The 18,569-nt window shown below is 46.4% G+C and overlaps 1 protein-coding gene across 2 annotated transcripts in view; it reads right to left on the bottom strand.

The window, feature by feature from the left end:
- LOC124002203 (papilin-like) overlaps positions 1-18,569 on the bottom strand; it is a 131,200-nt gene that overhangs the window by 86,987 nt on the left and 25,644 nt on the right. For both annotated transcript variants that reach the window (XM_046309547.1, XM_046309548.1), the window contains exon 4: positions 3,913-3,973. In XM_046309547.1, coding sequence (XP_046165503.1) covers positions 3,913-3,973 — 61 coding nt within the window. The remainder of the gene's footprint in view (positions 1-3,912; positions 3,974-18,569) is intronic.

The following is an 18,569-nucleotide window of genomic DNA, read 5'->3' as shown; positions in this document are numbered from 1 at the left end:
ACATAGCACACATAGACATAGCACTCAACACATAGACATAGCACACATAGACATAGCACACATAGACATAGCACTCAACACATAGACATAGCACACATAGACATAGCACACATAGACATAGCACACAACACATAGACATAGCACACATAGACATAGCACTCAACACATAGACACAGCACTCAACACATAGACATAGCACACATAGACATAGCACTCAACACATAGACATAGCACTCAACACATAGACATAGCACACATAGACATAGCACACATAGACATAGCACACATAGACATAGCACACATAGACATAGCACTCAACACATAGACATAGCACACATAGACATAGCACACATAGACATAGCACACAACACATAGACATAGCACACATAGACATAGCACACAACACATAGACACAGCACTCAACACATAGACATAGCACACATAGACATAGCACACATAGACATAGCACACAACACATAGACATAGCACACATAGACATAGCACACAACACATAGACATAGCACACATAGACATAGCACACAACACATAGACATAGCACTCAACACATAGACATAGACATAGCACTCAACACATAGACATAGACATAGCACTCAACACATAGACATAGACATAGCACTCAACACATAGACATAGACATAGCACTCAACACATAGACATAGACATAGCACTCAACACATAGACATAGACATAGCACTCAACACATAGACATAGCACTCAACACATAGACATAGCACACATAGACATAGACATAGCACTCAACACATAGACATAGCACACATAGACATAGCACACATAGACATAGCACTCAACACATAGACATAGCACTCAACACATAGACATAGACATAGCACTCAACACATAGACATAGCACTCAACACATAGACATAGCACACATAGACATAGCACTCAACACATAGACATAGCACACATAGACATAGACATAGCACTCAACACATAGACATAGCACACATAGACATAGCAAACATAGACATAGCACTCAACACATAGACATAGCACACAACACATAGACATAGCACACATAGACATAGCAAACATAGACATAGCACTCAACACATAGACATAGCACACAACACATAGACATAGCACACATAGACATAGACATAGACATAGCACTCAACACATAGACATAGCACTCAACACATAGACATAGCACTCAACACATAGACATAGCACTCAACACATAGACATAGCACTCAACACATAGACATAGCACTCAACACATAGACATAGCACTCAACACATAGACATAGCACACAACACATAGACATAGCACTCAACACATAGACATAGCACACAACACATAGACATAGCACTCAACACATAGACATAGCACTCAACACATAGACATAGCACTCAACACATAGACATAGACATAGCAAACATAGACATAGACATAGCACTCAACACATAGACATAGACATAGCACTCAACACATAGACATAGCACTCAACACATAGACATAGACATAGCACTCAACACATAGACATAGACATAGCACTCAACACATAGACATAGCACTTAACACATAGACATAGACATAGCACTCAACACATAGACATAGACATAGACATAGACATAGACATAGACATAGCACTCAACACATAGACATAGACATAGCAAACATAGACATAGACATAGACATAGACATAGACATAGACATAGACATAGACATAGCACTCAACACATAGACATAGACATAGCAAACATAGACATAGACATAGACATAGACATAGACATAGACATAGACATAGACATAGACATAGACATAGACATAGACATAGACATAGCACTCAACACATAGACATAGACATAGCACTCAACACATAGACATAGACATAGCAAACATAGACATAGACATAGACATAGACATAGACATAGACATAGACATAGACATAGACATAGACATAGACATAGCAATCAACACATAGACATAGCACTCAACACATAGACATAGACATAGCACTCAACACATAGACATAGACATAGCAAACATAGACATAGACATAGACATAGACATAGACATAGACATAGACATAGACATAGACATAGACATAGCACTCAACACATAGACATAGACATAGCAAACATAGACATAGACATAGACATAGACATAGACATAGACATAGACATAGACATAGACATAGACATAGACATAGACATAGCACTCAACACATAGACATAGCACTCAACACATAGAACGGATGGTATATTTGATCCCTTTAACAAAAACATGAGCTGTTGCAGAGAAAAGTATTTCATGTGGAGGTAATGACTAACGGAGAATAAACTATTCGCTCTATAACAACTGATCTGACAACTGTGAGAGAGTTACACCAACAGTAAGTCTATGTAAATACAGACATAAATCAGATGTATTATATCTATCAGGGAGGATGACGTAGAGACAGAGAGGATGACGTAGAGACAGAGAGGAGGACGTAGAGACAGAGAGGATGACGTAGAGACAGAGAGGAGGACGTAGAGACAGAGAGGATGACGTAGAGACAGAGAGGAACATCCAGAGGTGACTATCTATCAAAGAGGATGACGTACAGACAGGAGGAACTCTAGAGGTGACTATCTATCAGAGAGGATGACGTACAGACAGAGAGGAACTCTAGAGGTGACTATCTATCAGAGAGGATGACGTACAGACAGGAGGAACAGAGGTGACTATCTATCAGAGAGGATGACGTACAGACAGAGAGGAACTCTAGAGGTGACTATCTATCAGAGAGGATGACGTACAGACAGGAGGAACAGAGGTGACTATCTATCAGAGAGGATGACGTACAGACAGAGAGGAACTCTAGAGGTGACTATCTATCAGAGAGGATGACGTACAGACAGAGAGGAACTCTAGAGGTGACTATCTATCAGAGAGGATGACGTACAGACAGAGAGGAACTCTAGAGGTGACTATCTATCAGAGAGGATGACGTACAGACAGAGAGGAACTCTAGAGGTGACTATCTATCAGAGAGGATGACGTACAGACAGGAGGAACAGAGGTGACTATCTATCAGAGAGGATGACGTAGAGACAGAGAGGAAGAGAGGTGACTATCTATCAGAGAGAATGACGTACAGACAGGAGGAACAGAGGTGACTATCTATCAGAGAGGATGACGTAGAGACAGAGAGGAAGAGAGGTGACTATCTATCAGAGAGGATGACGTAGAGACAGAGAGGAAGAGAGGTGACTATCTATCAGAGAGGATGACGTGCAGACAGAGAGGATGACGTACAGACTGAGAGGATGACGTAGAGACAGAGAGGAAGAGAGGTGACTATCTATCAGAGAGGATGACTTACAGACAGAGAGGAACTCTAGAGGTGACTATCTATCAGAGAGGATGACGTACAGACAGAGAGGATGACGTAGAGACAGAGAGGAAGAGAGGTGACTATCTATCAGAGAGGATGACTTACAGACAGAGAGGAACTCTAGAGGTGACTATCTATCAGAGAGGATGACGTAGAGACAGAGAGTATGACGTGCAGACAGAGAGGAACTCTAGAGGTGACTATCTATCAGAGAGGATGACGTGCAGACAGAGAGGATGACGTACAGACTGAGAGGATGACGTAGAGACAGAGAGGAACAGAGGTGACTATCTATCAGAGAGGATGACGTAGAGACAGAGAGGAAGAGAGGTGACTATCTATCAGAGAGGATGACGTACAGACAGAGAGGAACAGAGGTGACTATCATCAATCATGGTGAGAAGAGGGTTTAACTGATGAACCACAGGAACTTACCTGACATCAAGACCCACATAGTAAAGCCTTAAGGATTAAGAACCTGTGAATCAGATTGAAAACACCTCTAAGGGAAGTACTTAGGCACTACACCAAGAAAGTTGTTTACCTGGATGTTACATGAGCGGTAGGACTTGTCTGGCCCCACACAGTTGTTTCCTCCATCAGTCCTACCGACCAAGAAACAGAGAAAATAACCAAGTTATTCATTGATTAAACCAGTTCTGTTCTGTCTTGCCACGACATGTTTAGCATGACAATGGCCTAGGACTTGGCAAGACAGCACAAACAGATCTGGGACCAGGCTATATTCAGTGGGCTCAGAGCTCCAAGTTGAAGTTCATCCTAGGTAAAGATTGGGGACTTAGCCTCCTCCTCCTCTTCCTCCTCCTCTTCCTCCTCCTCCTATATCAGCACCCAGGCTACAGTTAGCTAACCATGAGGCAGCTAATTGTTTTGGTCTACATCCCAAATGACAGCCACAATAGTGCACGACCCAGAGCTTTATGGGCCCTGGTCAAAGTAGTGTAGTACACAGATGTACAGGGTGAATTCGCCTGTCCTACACGCTGATCCTGGGTCAGTTTAGCATTTTCCCCACAGGTGAGGATAGGTGCAGGGGAAGCTGATCGTAGATCAGTACCTAGGAGGAACATCACCCTGGAGCATAGCGGTGTTGGTAAGGACTGGTATTTAGAGGATTGGTACTAAGGAGCCAAGCTGAGGCATATTTCCCCTCCAGGCCTGCTGTGTCATCCACCGAGGCAGTCTGTCTACATCATCTTATTCATTATGATGTGAAAGGCCAAACTGATCCTAAATCAGCACTCACCTACTCAGATACTTTGTAGATACAGGCAGTGTGTAATCGCAGGCTTGTTATGCCTCAGGCTCAATAGCAAGACATGTTCCACCTTTCATGAGTTGATGAGTAAGAGGCTGAACCAGGAACATGTTGTGGGTTGGGGAGTGTTCTCTCTCCGGGATCTAAAGCCTGGAGCTACGGTGTTATTCAATTCATCCAGGCTCAGACTAGCCTCTTCCTCCCCCTCCTCTTCCTCCTCCTCCGTTTCACACTGTTCTGTTTGAACAACATGGCAAAGGTGAAGGGAATGGGAGTCTCCAAAATAGCTCCCTATTCCCTTTATAGTGCCCTACTGTTGACCAGAGTCCTCTACAGTATAGTGCCCTACTGTTGACCAGAGTCCTCTACAGTATAGTGCCCTACTGTTGACCAGAGTCCTCTACAGTATAGTGCCCTACTGTTGACCAGTCCTATACAGTATAGTGCCCTACTGTTGACCAGAGTCCTCTACAGTATAGTGCCCTACTGTTGACCAGTCCTATACAGTATAGTGCCCTACTGTTGACCAGAGTCCTCTACAGTATAGTGCCCTACTGTTGAGCAGTCCTATACAGTATAGTGCCCTACTGTTGACCAGAGTCCTATACAGTATAGTGCCCTACTGTTGACCAGTCCTATACAGTATAGTGCCCTACTGTTGACCAGTCCTCTACAGTATAGTGCCCTACTGTTGACCAGAGTCCTATACAGTATAGTGCCCTACTGTTGACCAGTCCTCTACAGTATAGTGCCCTACTGTTGACCAGAGTCCTCTACAGTATAGTGCCCTACTGTTGACCAGAGTCCTCTACAGTATAGTGCCCTACTGTTGACCAGTCCTCTACAGTATAGTGCCCTACTGTTGACCAGAGTCCTCTACAGTATAGTGCCCTAAGGTTGACCAGTCCTATACAGTATAGTGCCCTACTGTTGACCAGAGTCCTCTACAGTATAGTGCCCTACTGTTGACCAGTCCTATACAGTATAGTGCCCTACTGTTGACCAGTCCTCTACAGTATAGTGCCCTAAGGTTGACCAGTCCTATACAGTATAGTGCCCTACTGTTGACCAGAGTCCTCTACAGTATAGTGCCCTAAGGTTGACCAGTCCTCTACAGTATAGTGCCCTAATGTTGACCAGAGTCCTCTACAGTATAGTGCCCTACTGTTGACCAGAGTCCTATACAGTATAGTGCCCTACTGTTGACCAGTCCTATACAGTATAGTGCCCTAATGTTGACCAGAGTCCTCTACAGTATAGTGCCCTACTGTTGACCAGAGTCCTATACAGTATAGTGCCCTAATGTTGACCAGAGTCCTCTACAGTATAGTGCCCTACTGTTGACCAGAGTCCTCTACAGTATAGTGCCCTACTGTTGACCAGTCCTATACAGTATAGTGCCCTACTGTTGACCAGTCCTATACAGTATAGTGCCCTACTGTTGACCAGAGTCCTCTACAGTATAGTGCCCTACTGTTGACCAGTCCTATACAGTATAGTGCCCTACTGTTGACCAGTCCTCTACAGTATAGTGCCCTAAGGTTGACCAGTCCTATACAGTATAGTGCCCTACTGTTGACCAGAGTCCTCTACAGTATAGTGCCCGAAGGTTGACCAGTCCTCTACAGTATAGTGCCCTAATGTTGACCAGAGTCCTCTACAGTATAGTGCCCTACTGTTGACCAGAGTCCTATACAGTATAGTGCCCTACTGTTGACCAGTCCTATACAGTATAGTGCCCTAATGTTGACCAGAGTCCTCTACAGTATAGTGCCCTACTGTTGACCAGAGTCCTATACAGTATAGTGCCCTAATGTTGACCAGAGTCCTCTACAGTATAGTGCCCTACTGTTGACCAGAGTCCTCTACAGTATAGTGCCCTACTGTTGACCAGTCCTATACAGTATAGTGCCCTACTGTTGACCAGTCCTATACAGTATAGTGCCCTACTGTTGACCAGAGTCCTCTACAGTATAGTGCCCTACTGTTGACCAGTCCTATACAGTATAGTGCCCTACTGTTGACCAGTCCTATACAGTATAGTGCCCTACTGTTGACCAGTCCTCTACAGTATAGTGCCCTACTGTTGACCAGAGTCCTATACAGTATAGTGCCCTACTGTTGACCAGTCCTATACAGTATAGTGCCCTACTGTTGACCAGAGTCCTCTACAGTATAGTGCCCTACTGTTGACCAGTCCTATACAGTATAGTGCCCTACTGTTGACCAGAGTCCTATACAGTATAGTGCCCTACTGTTGACCAATCCTCTACAGTATAGTGCCCTACTGTTGACCAGAGTCCTATACAGTATAGTGCCCTACTGTTGACCAGAGTCCTCTACAGTATAGTGCCCTACTGTTGACCAGAGCCCTCTACAGTATAGTGCCCTACTGTTGACCAGAGTCCTATATAGTGCCCTACTGTTGACCAGTCCTATACAGTATAGTGCCCTACTGTTGACCAGAGTCCTCTACAGTATAGTGCCCTACTGTTGACCAGAGTCCTATACAGTATAGTGCCCTACTGTTGACCAGAGTCCTATACAGTATAGTGCCCTACTGTTGACCAGAGTCCTATACAGTATAGTGCCCTACTGTTGACCAGAGTCCTCTACAGTATAGTGCCCTACTGTTGACCAGAGTCCTATACAGTATAGTGCCCTACTGTTGACCAGTCCTATACAGTATAGTGCCCTACTGTTGACCAGAGTCCTATACAGTATAGTGCCCTACTGTTGACCAGAGTCCTTTACAGTATAGTGCCCTACTGTTGACAAGAGTCATTTACAGTATAGTGCCCTACTGTTGACCAGTCCTATACAGTATAGTGCCCTACTGTTGACCAGAGTCCTCTACAGTATAGTGCCCTACTGTTGACCAGTCCTATACAGTATAGTGCCCTACTGTTGACCAGAGTCCTCTACAGTATAGTGCCCTACTGTTGACCAGTCCTATACAGTATAGTGCCCTACTGTTGACCAGTCCTCTACAGTATAGTGCCCTACTGTTGACCAGTCCTCTACAGTATAGTGCCCTACTGTTGACCAGTCCTATACAGTATAGTGCCCTACTGTTGACCAGAGTCCTCTACAGTATAGTGCCCTACTGTTGACCAGTCCTCTACAGTATAGTGCCCTACTGTTGACCAGAGGCCTATACAGTATAGTGCCCTACTGTTGACCAGTCCTCTACAGTATAGTGCCCTACTGTTGACCAGAGTCCTATACAGTATAGTGCCCTACTGTTGACCAGTCCTCTACAGTATAGTGCCCTACTGTTGACCAGAGTCCTCTACAGTATAGTGCCCTACTGTTGACCAGTCCTATACAGTATAGTGCCCTACTGTTGACCAGTCCTCTACAGTATAGTGCCCTACTGTTGACCAGTCCTCTACAGTATAGTGCCCTACTGTTGACCAGTCCTATACAGTATAGTGCCCTACTGTTGACCAGAGTCCTCTACAGTATAGTGCCCTACTGTTGACCAGAGTCCTATACAGTATAGTGCCCTACTGTTGACCAGTCCTCTACAGTATAGTGCCCTACTGTTGACCAGAGTCCTATACAGTATAGTGCCCTACTGTTGACCAGAGTCCTCTACAGTATAGTGCCCTACTGTTGACCAGTCCTATACAGTATAGAGCCCTACTGTTGACCAGAGTCCTCTACAGTATAGTGCCCTACTGTTGACCAGTCCTATACAGTATAGTGCCCTACTGTTGACCAGTCCTCTACAGTATAGTGCCCTACTGTTGACCAGAGTCCTCTACAGTATAGTGCCCTACTGTTGACCAGAGTCCTCTACAGTATAGTGCCCTACTGTTGACCAGTCCTATACAGTATAGTGCCCTACTGTTGACCAGAGTCCTATATAGTGCCCTACTGTTGACCAGAGTCCTCTACAGTATAGTGCCCTACTGTTGACCAGAGTCCTCTACAGTATAGTGCCCTACTGTTGACCAGAGTCCTATACAGTATAGTGCCCTACTGTTGACCAGTCCTATACAGTATAGTGCCCTACTGTTGACCAGAGTCCTATACAGTATAGTGCCCTACTGTTGACCAGTGTCCTCTACAGTATAGTGCCCTACTGTTGACCAGAGTCCTATACAGTATAGTGCCCTACTGTTGACCAGAGTCCTATATAGTATAGTGCCCTACTGTTGACCAGTCCTATACAGTATAGTGCCCTACTGTTGACCAGAGTCCTATATAGTATAGTGCCCTACTGTTGACCAGAGTCCTCTACAGTATAGTGCCCTACTGTTGACCAGTCCTATACAGTATAGTGCCCTACTGTTGACCAGAGTCCTCTACAGTATAGTGCCCTACTGTTGACCAGAGTCCTATACAGTATAGTGCCCTACTGTTGACCAGTCCTATACAGTATAGTGCCCTACTGTTGACCAGAGTCCTCTATAGTATAGTGCCCTACTGTTGACCAGAGACCTCTATACAGTATAGTGCCCTACTGTTGACCAGAGTCCTATACAGTATAGTGCCCTACTGTTGACCAATCCTCTACAGTATAGTGCCCTACTGTTGACCAGAGTCCTCTACAGTATAGTGCCCTACTGTTGACCAGAGTCCTCTACAGTATAGTGCCCTACTGTTGACCAGAGTCCTATACAGTATAGTGCCCTACTGTTGACCAGTCCTATACAGTATAGTGCCCTACTGTTGACCAGAGTCCTATACAGTATAGTGCCCTAATGTTGACCAGAGTCCTCTACAGTATAGTGCCCTACTGTTGACCAGAGTCCTCTACAGTATAGTGCCCTACTGTTGACCAGTCCTATACAGTATAGTGCCCTACTGTTGACCAGAGTCCTCTACAGTATAGTGCCCTACTGTTGACCAGTCCTATACAGTATAGTGCCCTACTGTTGACCAGTCCTCTACAGTATAGTGCCCTACTGTTGACCAGTCCTCTACAGTATAGTGCCCTACTGTTGACCAGTCCTATACAGTATAGTGCCCTACTGTTGACCAGAGTCCTCTACAGTATAGTGCCCTACTGTTGACCAGTCCTCTACAGTATAGTGCCCTACTGTTGACCAGAGGCCTATACAGTATAGTGCCCTACTGTTGACCAGTCCTCTACAGTATAGTGCCCTACTGTTGACCAGAGTCCTATACAGTATAGTGCCCTACTGTTGACCAGTCCTCTACAGTATAGTGCCCTACTGTTGACCAGAGTCCTCTACAGTATAGTGCCCTACTGTTGACCAGTCCTATACAGTATAGTGCCCTACTGTTGACCAGTCCTCTACAGTATAGTGCCCTACTGTTGACCAGTCCTCTACAGTATAGTGCCCTACTGTTGACCAGTCCTATACAGTATAGTGCCCTACTGTTGACCAGAGTCCTCTACAGTATAGTGCCCTACTGTTGACCAGAGTCCTATACAGTATAGTGCCCTACTGTTGACCAGTCCTCTACAGTATAGTGCCCTACTGTTGACCAGAGTCCTATACAGTATAGTGCCCTACTGTTGACCAGAGTCCTCTACAGTATAGTGCCCTACTGTTGACCAGTCCTATACAGTATAGAGCCCTACTGTTGACCAGAGTCCTCTACAGTATAGTGCCCTACTGTTGACCAGTCCTATACAGTATAGTGCCCTACTGTTGACCAGTCCTCTACAGTATAGTGCCCTACTGTTGACCAGAGTCCTCTACAGTATAGTGCCCTACTGTTGACCAGAGTCCTCTACAGTATAGTGCCCTACTGTTGACCAGTCCTATACAGTATAGTGCCCTACTGTTGACCAGAGTCCTATATAGTGCCCTACTGTTGACCAGAGTCCTCTACAGTATAGTGCCCTACTGTTGACCAGAGTCCTCTACAGTATAGTGCCCTACTGTTGACCAGAGTCCTATACAGTATAGTGCCCTACTGTTGACCAGTCCTATACAGTATAGTGCCCTACTGTTGACCAGAGTCCTATACAGTATAGTGCCCTACTGTTGACCAGTGTCCTCTACAGTATAGTGCCCTACTGTTGACCAGTCCTCTACAGTATAGTGCCCTACTGTTGACCAGAGTCCTATACAGTATAGTGCCCTACTGTTGACCAGAGTCCTATATAGTATAGTGCCCTACTGTTGACCAGTCCTCTACAGTATAGTGCCCTACTGTTGACCAGAGTCCTATACAGTATAGTGCCCTACTGTTGACCAGAGTCCTATATAGTATAGTGCCCTACTGTTGACCAGAGTCCTCTACAGTATAGTGCCCTACTGTTGACCAGTCCTATACAGTATAGTGCCCTACTGTTGACCAGAGTCCTCTACAGTATAGTGCCCTACTGTTGACCAGAGTCCTATACAGTATAGTGCCCTACTGTTGACCAGTCCTATACAGTATAGTGCCCTACTGTTGACCAGAGTCCTCTATAGTATAGTGCCCTACTGTTGACCAGAGACCTCTATACAGTATAGTGCCCTACTGTTGACCAGAGTCCTATACAGTATAGTGCCCTACTGTTGACCAATCCTCTACAGTATAGTGCCCTACTGTTGACCAGAGTCCTCTACAGTATAGTGCCCTACTGTTGACCAGAGTCCTCTACAGTATAGTGCCCTACTGTTGACCAGAGTCCTATACAGTATAGTGCCCTACTGTTGACCAGTCCTATACAGTATAGTGCCCTACTGTTGACCAGAGTCCTATACAGTATAGTGCCCTAATGTTGACCAGAGTCCTCTACAGTATAGTGCCCTACTGTTGACCAGAGTCCTCTACAGTATAGTGCCCTACTGTTGACCAGTCCTATACAGTATAGTGCCCTACTGTTGACCAGTCCTATACAGTATAGTGCCCTACTGTTGACCAGTCCTCTACAGTATAGTGCCCTAAGGTTGACCAGTCCTATACAGTATAGTGCCCTACTGTTGACCAGAGTCCTCTACAGTATAGTGCCCTAAGGTTGACCAGTCCTCTACAGTATAGTGCCCTAATGTTGACCAGAGTCCTCTACAGTATAGTGCCCTACTGTTGACCAGAGTCCTATACAGTATAGTGCCCTACTGTTGACCAGTCCTCTACAGTATAGTGCCCTACTGTTGACCAGAGTCCTATACAGTATAGTGCCCTAATGTTGACCAGAGTCCTCTACAGTATAGTGCCCTACTGTTGACCAGAGTCCTCTACAGTATAGTGCCCTACTGTTGACCAGTCCTATACAGTATAGTGCCCTACTGTTGACCAGTCCTATACAGTATAGTGCCCTACTGTTGACCAGAGTCCTCTACAGTATAGTGCCCTACTGTTGACCAGTCCTATACAGTATAGTGCCCTACTGTTGACCAGTCCTATACAGTATAGTGCCCTACTGTTGACCAGTCCTATACAGTATAGTGCCCTACTGTTGACCAGTCCTCTACAGTATAGTGCCCTACTGTTGACCAGAGTCCTATACAGTATAGTGCCCTACTGTTGACCAGTCCTATACAGTATAGTGCCCTACTGTTGACCAGAGTCCTCTACAGTATAGTGCCCTACTGTTGACCAGTCCTATACAGTATAGTGCCCTACTGTTGACCAGAGTCCTCTACAGTATAGTGCCCTACTGTTGACCAGAGTCCTCTACAGTATAGTGCCCTACTGTTGACCAGAGTCGTATACAGTATAGTGCCCTACTGTTGACCAGAGTCCTCTACAGTATAGTGCCCTACTGTTGACCAGAGCCCTCTACAGTATAGTGCCCTACTGTTGACCAGACTCCTATATAGTGCCCTACTGTTGACCAGTCCTATACAGTATAGTGCCCTACTGTTGACCAGTCCTCTACAGTATAGTGCCCTACTGTTGACCAGTCCTATACAGTATAGTGCCCTACTGTTGACCAGAGTCCTCTACAGTATAGTGCCCTACTGTTGACCAGTCCTCTACAGTATAGTGCCCTACTGTTGACCAGAGGCCTATACAGTATAGTGCCCTACTGTTGACCAGTCCTCTACAGTATAGTGCCCTACTGTTGACCAGAGTCCTATACAGTATAGTGCCCTACTGTTGACCAGTCCTCTACAGTATAGTGCCCTACTGTTGACCAGAGTCCTCTACAGTATAGTGCCCTACTGTTGACCAGTCCTATACAGTATAGTGCCCTACTGTTGACCAGTCCTCTACAGTATAGTGCCCTACTGTTGACCAGTCCTCTACAGTATAGTGCCCTACTGTTGACCAGAGTCCTCTACAGTATAGTGCCCTACTGTTGACCAGAGTCCTATACAGTATAGTGCCCTACTGTTGACCAGAGTCCTCTACAGTATAGTGCCCTACTGTTGACCAGTCCTATACAGTATAGAGCCCTACTGTTGACCAGAGTCCTCTACAGTATAGTGCCCTACTGTTGACCAGTCCTATACAGTATAGTGCCCTACTGTTGACCAGTCCTCTACAGTATAGTGCCCTACTGTTGACCAGAGTCCTCTACAGTATAGTGCCCTACTGTTGACCAGAGTCCTCTACAGTATAGTGCCCTACTGTTGACCAGTCCTATACAGTATAGTGCCCTACTGTTGACCAGAGTCCTATATAGTGCCCTACTGTTGACCAGAGTCCTCTACAGTATAGTGCCCTACTGTTGACCAGAGTCCTCTACAGTATAGTGCCCTACTGTTGACCAGAGTCCTATACAGTATAGTGCCCTACTGTTGACCAGTCCTATACAGTATAGTGCCCTACTGTTGACCAGAGTCCTATACAGTATAGTGCCCTACTGTTGACCAGTGTCCTCTACAGTATAGTGCCCTACTGTTGACCAGTCCTCTACAGTATAGTGCCCTACTGTTGACCAGAGTCCTATACAGTATAGTGCCCTACTGTTGACCAGAGTCCTATATAGTATAGTGCCCTACTGTTGACCAGTCCTCTACAGTATAGTGCCCTACTGTTGACCAGAGTCCTATACAGTATAGTGCCCTACTGTTGACCAGAGTCCTATATAGTATAGTGCCCTACTGTTGACCAGTCCTATACAGTATAGTGCCCTACTGTTGACCAGAGTCCTATATAGTATAGTGCCCTACTGTTGACCAGAGTCCTCTACAGTATAGTGCCCTACTGTTGACCAGAGTCCTATACAGTATAGTGCCCTACTGTTGACCAGAGTCCTATATAGTATAGTGCCCTACTGTTGACCAGTCCTATACAGTATAGTGCCCTACTGTTGACCAGAGTCCTATATAGTATAGTGCCCTACTGTTGACCAGAGTCCTCTACAGTATAGTGCCCTACTGTTGACCAGTCCTATACAGTATAGTGCCCTACTGTTGACCAGAGTCCTCTACAGTATAGTGCCCTACTGTTGACCAGAGTCCTATACAGTATAGTGCCCTACTGTTGACCAGTCCTATACAGTATAGTGCCCTACTGTTGACCAGAGTCCTCTATAGTATAGTGCCCTACTGTTGACCAGAGTCCTCTATACAGTATAGTGCCCTACTGTTGACCAGAGTCCTATACAGTATAGTGCCCTACTGTTGACCAGAGTCCTATACAGTATAGTGCCCTACTGTTGACCAGAGTCCTCTACAGTATAGTGCCCTACTGTTCACCAGAGTCCTCTACAGTATAGTGCCCTACTGTTGACCAGAGTCCTCTACAGTATAGTGCCCTACTGTTGGCCAGAGTCCTCTACAGTATAGTGCCCTACTGTTGACCAGAGTCCTCTACAGTATAGTGCCCTACTGTTGACCAGAGTCCTAAGGGCCCTGTTCATAAGAAGTGCACTACATGAGGAAAATAGTGTCATTAGGGACGTAGGACAAACAGTTCAAGTCAACAGAGTGATGACCTCTAATAATGGAAAGTAATGGGTGTGGCCTAATGTTCCTGATGAGACACCAGACAGGAGCCGGGTAACGACGAGGTTGGGCTGGCGTCCCAGAGGTTCCCGCTACTTGCCTCTCATGCATGGTTCACCCCGAGGGCAGGCTGTCTGACTGTGTAGGTGGAGCAGTGGCAACATGAATGATAAAGGTTTTAAACTGTTTAACCATCGCCATGGCGACAGGGCGTGGATGGACATAAAGGCACAATAGAGCTCTCTCTGTTTCTCTGTTTCTCTCTCTCTCTGTTTCTCTCTCTGTTTCTCTCTCTCTGTTTCTCTCTGTGTCTCTCTGTTTCTCTCTCTCTGTTTCTCTCTCTCTGTTTCTCTCTGTTTCTCTCTGTCTCTCTCTCTCTGTTTCTCTCTGTTTCTCTCTGTTTCTCTCTCTCTGTTTCTCTCTGTCTCTCTCTCTCTGTTTCTCTCTGTTTCTCTCTGTTTCTCTCTCTCTGTTTCTCTCTGTTTCTCTCTGTCTCTCTCTCTCTGTTTCTCTCTGTTTCTCTCTGTCTCTCTCTCTCTGTTCCTCTGTTTCTCTCTGTCTCTCTCTCTCTGTTTCTCTCTGTTTCTCTCTGTGTTTCTCTCTGTTTCTCTCTCTCTCTGTTTCTCTCTGTTTCTCTCTCTCTCTCTGTCTATTTCTCTCTCTCTCTCTCTCTCTCTCTCTCTTTCTTTCTTTCTTTCTTTCTTTTGCAAGTGCTGAATCAAATACACTACATACAGAAACACAACACTTCAAATGAATGGATTCAGCTATTTCAGACACACTCTCTGCTGACAGCCGTATAAAATCGAGCACACTGCCACGCAACGTCAACACAAGAACTGGGTTTCCATGGCCAAACAGCACAATGAGCCAAGCGTCGGCGTAAAGCTCACCCCATTGGACTCTGGAACAGTGGAAACGCTTTCTCTGGAGTATAATTCAGTCACACCCGTTGCTGACAAACAGCCATGCAATCTCCATGGACAAACATTGGCAGTAGAATGGCCTTACTGAAGAGCTCAGTGACTTTCAACGTGGCACCGTCATAGGATCGTCACACGTCAGTATGTCAAATTTCTAGCCCTGCTAGAGCTGCCCCGGTCAACTATAAGTGGTGTTATTGTGAAGTGGGAACATCTAGGAGCAACAACGGCTCAGCCGCAGAGTGGTAGGCCACACAAGCTCACAGAACGGAACCACCGAGGTCTGAAGCACGTAGCGCGTAAAAACTGTGTGACCTCGGTTGCAACCCTCATTATCGAGTTCTAAACTGCCTCTGGGAGCAACTTCAGCACAATAACTGTTCGTTGAGAGTTTCGTGAAATGGGTTTCCATGAAGAAGTGGAATTGTGTTCTCTGGAGTGATGAATCACGCTTCACCATCTGGCAGTCCGAAGGATGAATCTGGGTTTGGCGGATGCCAGAACACTACCTGCCCCAATGCATAGTACCAACTGTAAAGTTTGGTGGATGAGGAATAATGGTCTGGGGCTGTTTTTCATGGTTTGGGCCCCTTAGTTCTAGTGAAGGGAAATGTTTTACGCTAGAGCATACAACAACATTCTAGATGATTCTGTGCTTTCAACTTAGTGGCAACAGTTTGGGGAAGGTCCTTTCCTGTTTCAGCATCACAGTGCCCCCGTGCACAAAGCAAGGTCCATACAGAAATGTTTTGTTGAGATCGGTGTGGAAGAACTTGACTGGCCTGCACAGAGCCCTGACTCAACACCATCGAACACCTTTGGGATGAATTGGAACGCCGACTGCGAGCCAGGACTAATCTCCCAACATCAGAGCCCGACCTCACTAATGCTCTTGTTGCTGAATGGAAGCAAGTCCCCGCAGCAATGTTCCAACATCTAGTGGAAAGCCTTCCCAGAAGAGTGGAGGCTGTTATAGCAGCAATGTTCCAACATCTAGTGGAAAGCCTTCCCAGAAGAGTGGAGGCTGTTATAGCAGCAATGTTCCAACATCTAGTGGAAAGCCTTCCCAGAAGAGTGGAGGCTGTTATAGCAGCAATGTTCCAACATCTAGTGGAAAGCCTTCCAAGAAGAGTAGAGGCTGTTATAGCAGCAATGTTCCAACATCTAGTGGAAAGCCTTCCCAGAAGAGTGGAGGCTGTTATAGCAGCAAAGGGGGGAACCAACTCCATATTAATGCCCGTGAATTTGGAATGAGATGTTGGACGAGCAGGTGTCCACATACTTTTGGTCATGTAGTATCTGTGTTGTGATATTTCTATGTCTTTGTCGACAGACAATCATTTTGCTGTTCCAAAATAAATAATTCAAAATACAAGAACCTACATGTGAAATGAACCACGACATCAGTGAGCTTCAGCACGTCTAGGTAGCTGTCTCTGTTTGTCTCAGCCCAGAACCCGCAGGCCCAGCCCTCAGCCCAGAACCCGCAGGCCCAGCCCTCAGCCCAGAACCCGCAGGCCCAGCCCTCAGCCCAGAACCCGCAGGCCCAGCCCTCAGACCCAGAACCCGCAGGCCCAGCCCTCAGCCCAGAACCCGCAGGTCCAGCCCTCAGCCGTCAGCCCAGAACCCGCAGACCGAGCCCTCAGCCCAGAACCCGCAGGCCCAGCCCTCAGACCAGAACCCGCAGTCCCAGCCCTCAGCCCAGAACCCGCAGGCCAAGCCCTGAATAGGGTTCCATTTGGGACTCACCCTCAATCAGGCAGAGAGCTGCTGACTAACGACGGCTTGCAATCCCATCATGAACAGTAAGTTTATCTCTGTCTTTTGGGCAGCACAGATCACAGCTGAAAGAGGGATTACGGATAAAGTCCTTCATTTACAACCAAGCACCTCGGGAAGGGTTTGTGTTGTTGTGACCTCAATGACCCCAATGACCCCTTGATGATGCAGCTCCTCATCCAATTGTTTTTTTTTGGGGGGGGGGGAGCACATACTGTACTTCAGTTTCCCCTCTCTTCATACGGTACACTGAGATCACATTACAACGAGGTACAAGAAGGAACATGCACGCTGGATTCCAGTTCTATGATTTATGGATACAACTCTGAGATAGATACGATGTACCAAGCTGGCAGGACAGGCTGGATATGACCTCTGTCTCTATCCCTCCTCTCTATCCCTCCTCTCTCTATCCCTCCTCTCTCTATCCCTCCTCTCTCTATCCCTCCTCTCTATCCCTCCTCTCTCTATCCCTCCTCTCTCTATCCCTCCTCTCTATCCCTCCTCTCTCTATCCCTCCTCTCTATCCCTCCTCTCTCTATCCCTCTCTCCCATCCTCCTCTCTATCCTCTCTCTATCCCTCCTCTCTATCCCTCCTCTCTATCCCTCCTCTCTCTATCCCTCCTCTCTATCCCTCCTCTCTCTATCCCTCCTCTCTATCCCTCCTCTCTCTATCCCTCCTCTCTCTATCCCTCCTCTCTCTATCCCTCCTCTCTATCCCTCCTCTCTCTATCCCTCCTCTCTATCCCTCCTCTCTCTCTCCCTCCTCTCTCTATCCCTCCTCTCTCTATCCCTCCTCTCTCTATCCCTCCTCTCTCTATCCCTTCTCTCTATCCCTCCTCTCTCTATCCCTCCTCTCTCTATCCCTCCTCTCTCTATCCCTCCTCTCTCTATCCCTCCTCTCTCTATCCCTCCTCTCTATCCCTCCTCTCTCTATCCCTCCTCTCTCTATCCCTCCTCTCTCTATCCCTCCTCTCTCTATCCCTCCTCTCTCTATCCCTCCTCTCTCTAATCCCTTCTCTCTATCCCTCCTCTCTCTATCCCTTCTCTCTATCCCTCCTCTCTCTATCCCTCCTCTCTCTATCCCTTCTCTCTATCCCTCCTCTCTCTATCCCTTCTCTCTATCCCTCCTCTCTCTATCCCTCCTCTCTATATCCCTCCTCTCTCTATCCCTCCTCTCTCTATCCCTCCTCTCTCTATCCCTTCTCTCTATCCCTCCTCTCTCTATCCCTTCTCTCTATCCCTCCTCTCTCTATCCCTCCTCTCTCTATCCCTCCTCTCTCTATCCTTCCTCTCTATCCCTCCTCTCTCTATCCCTCCTCTCTCTATCCCTCCTCTCTCTATCCCTCCTCTCTCTATCCCTCCTCTCTCTATCCTTCCTCTCTATCCCTCCTCTCTCTATCCCTCC

Source organism: Oncorhynchus gorbuscha, linkage group LG17 (assembly GCF_021184085.1).
Source record: "Oncorhynchus gorbuscha isolate QuinsamMale2020 ecotype Even-year linkage group LG17, OgorEven_v1.0, whole genome shotgun sequence".
Classification (NCBI taxonomy): domain Eukaryota; kingdom Metazoa; phylum Chordata; class Actinopteri; order Salmoniformes; family Salmonidae; genus Oncorhynchus; species Oncorhynchus gorbuscha.
This window is presented reverse-complemented; position numbering and strand designations above follow the sequence as displayed.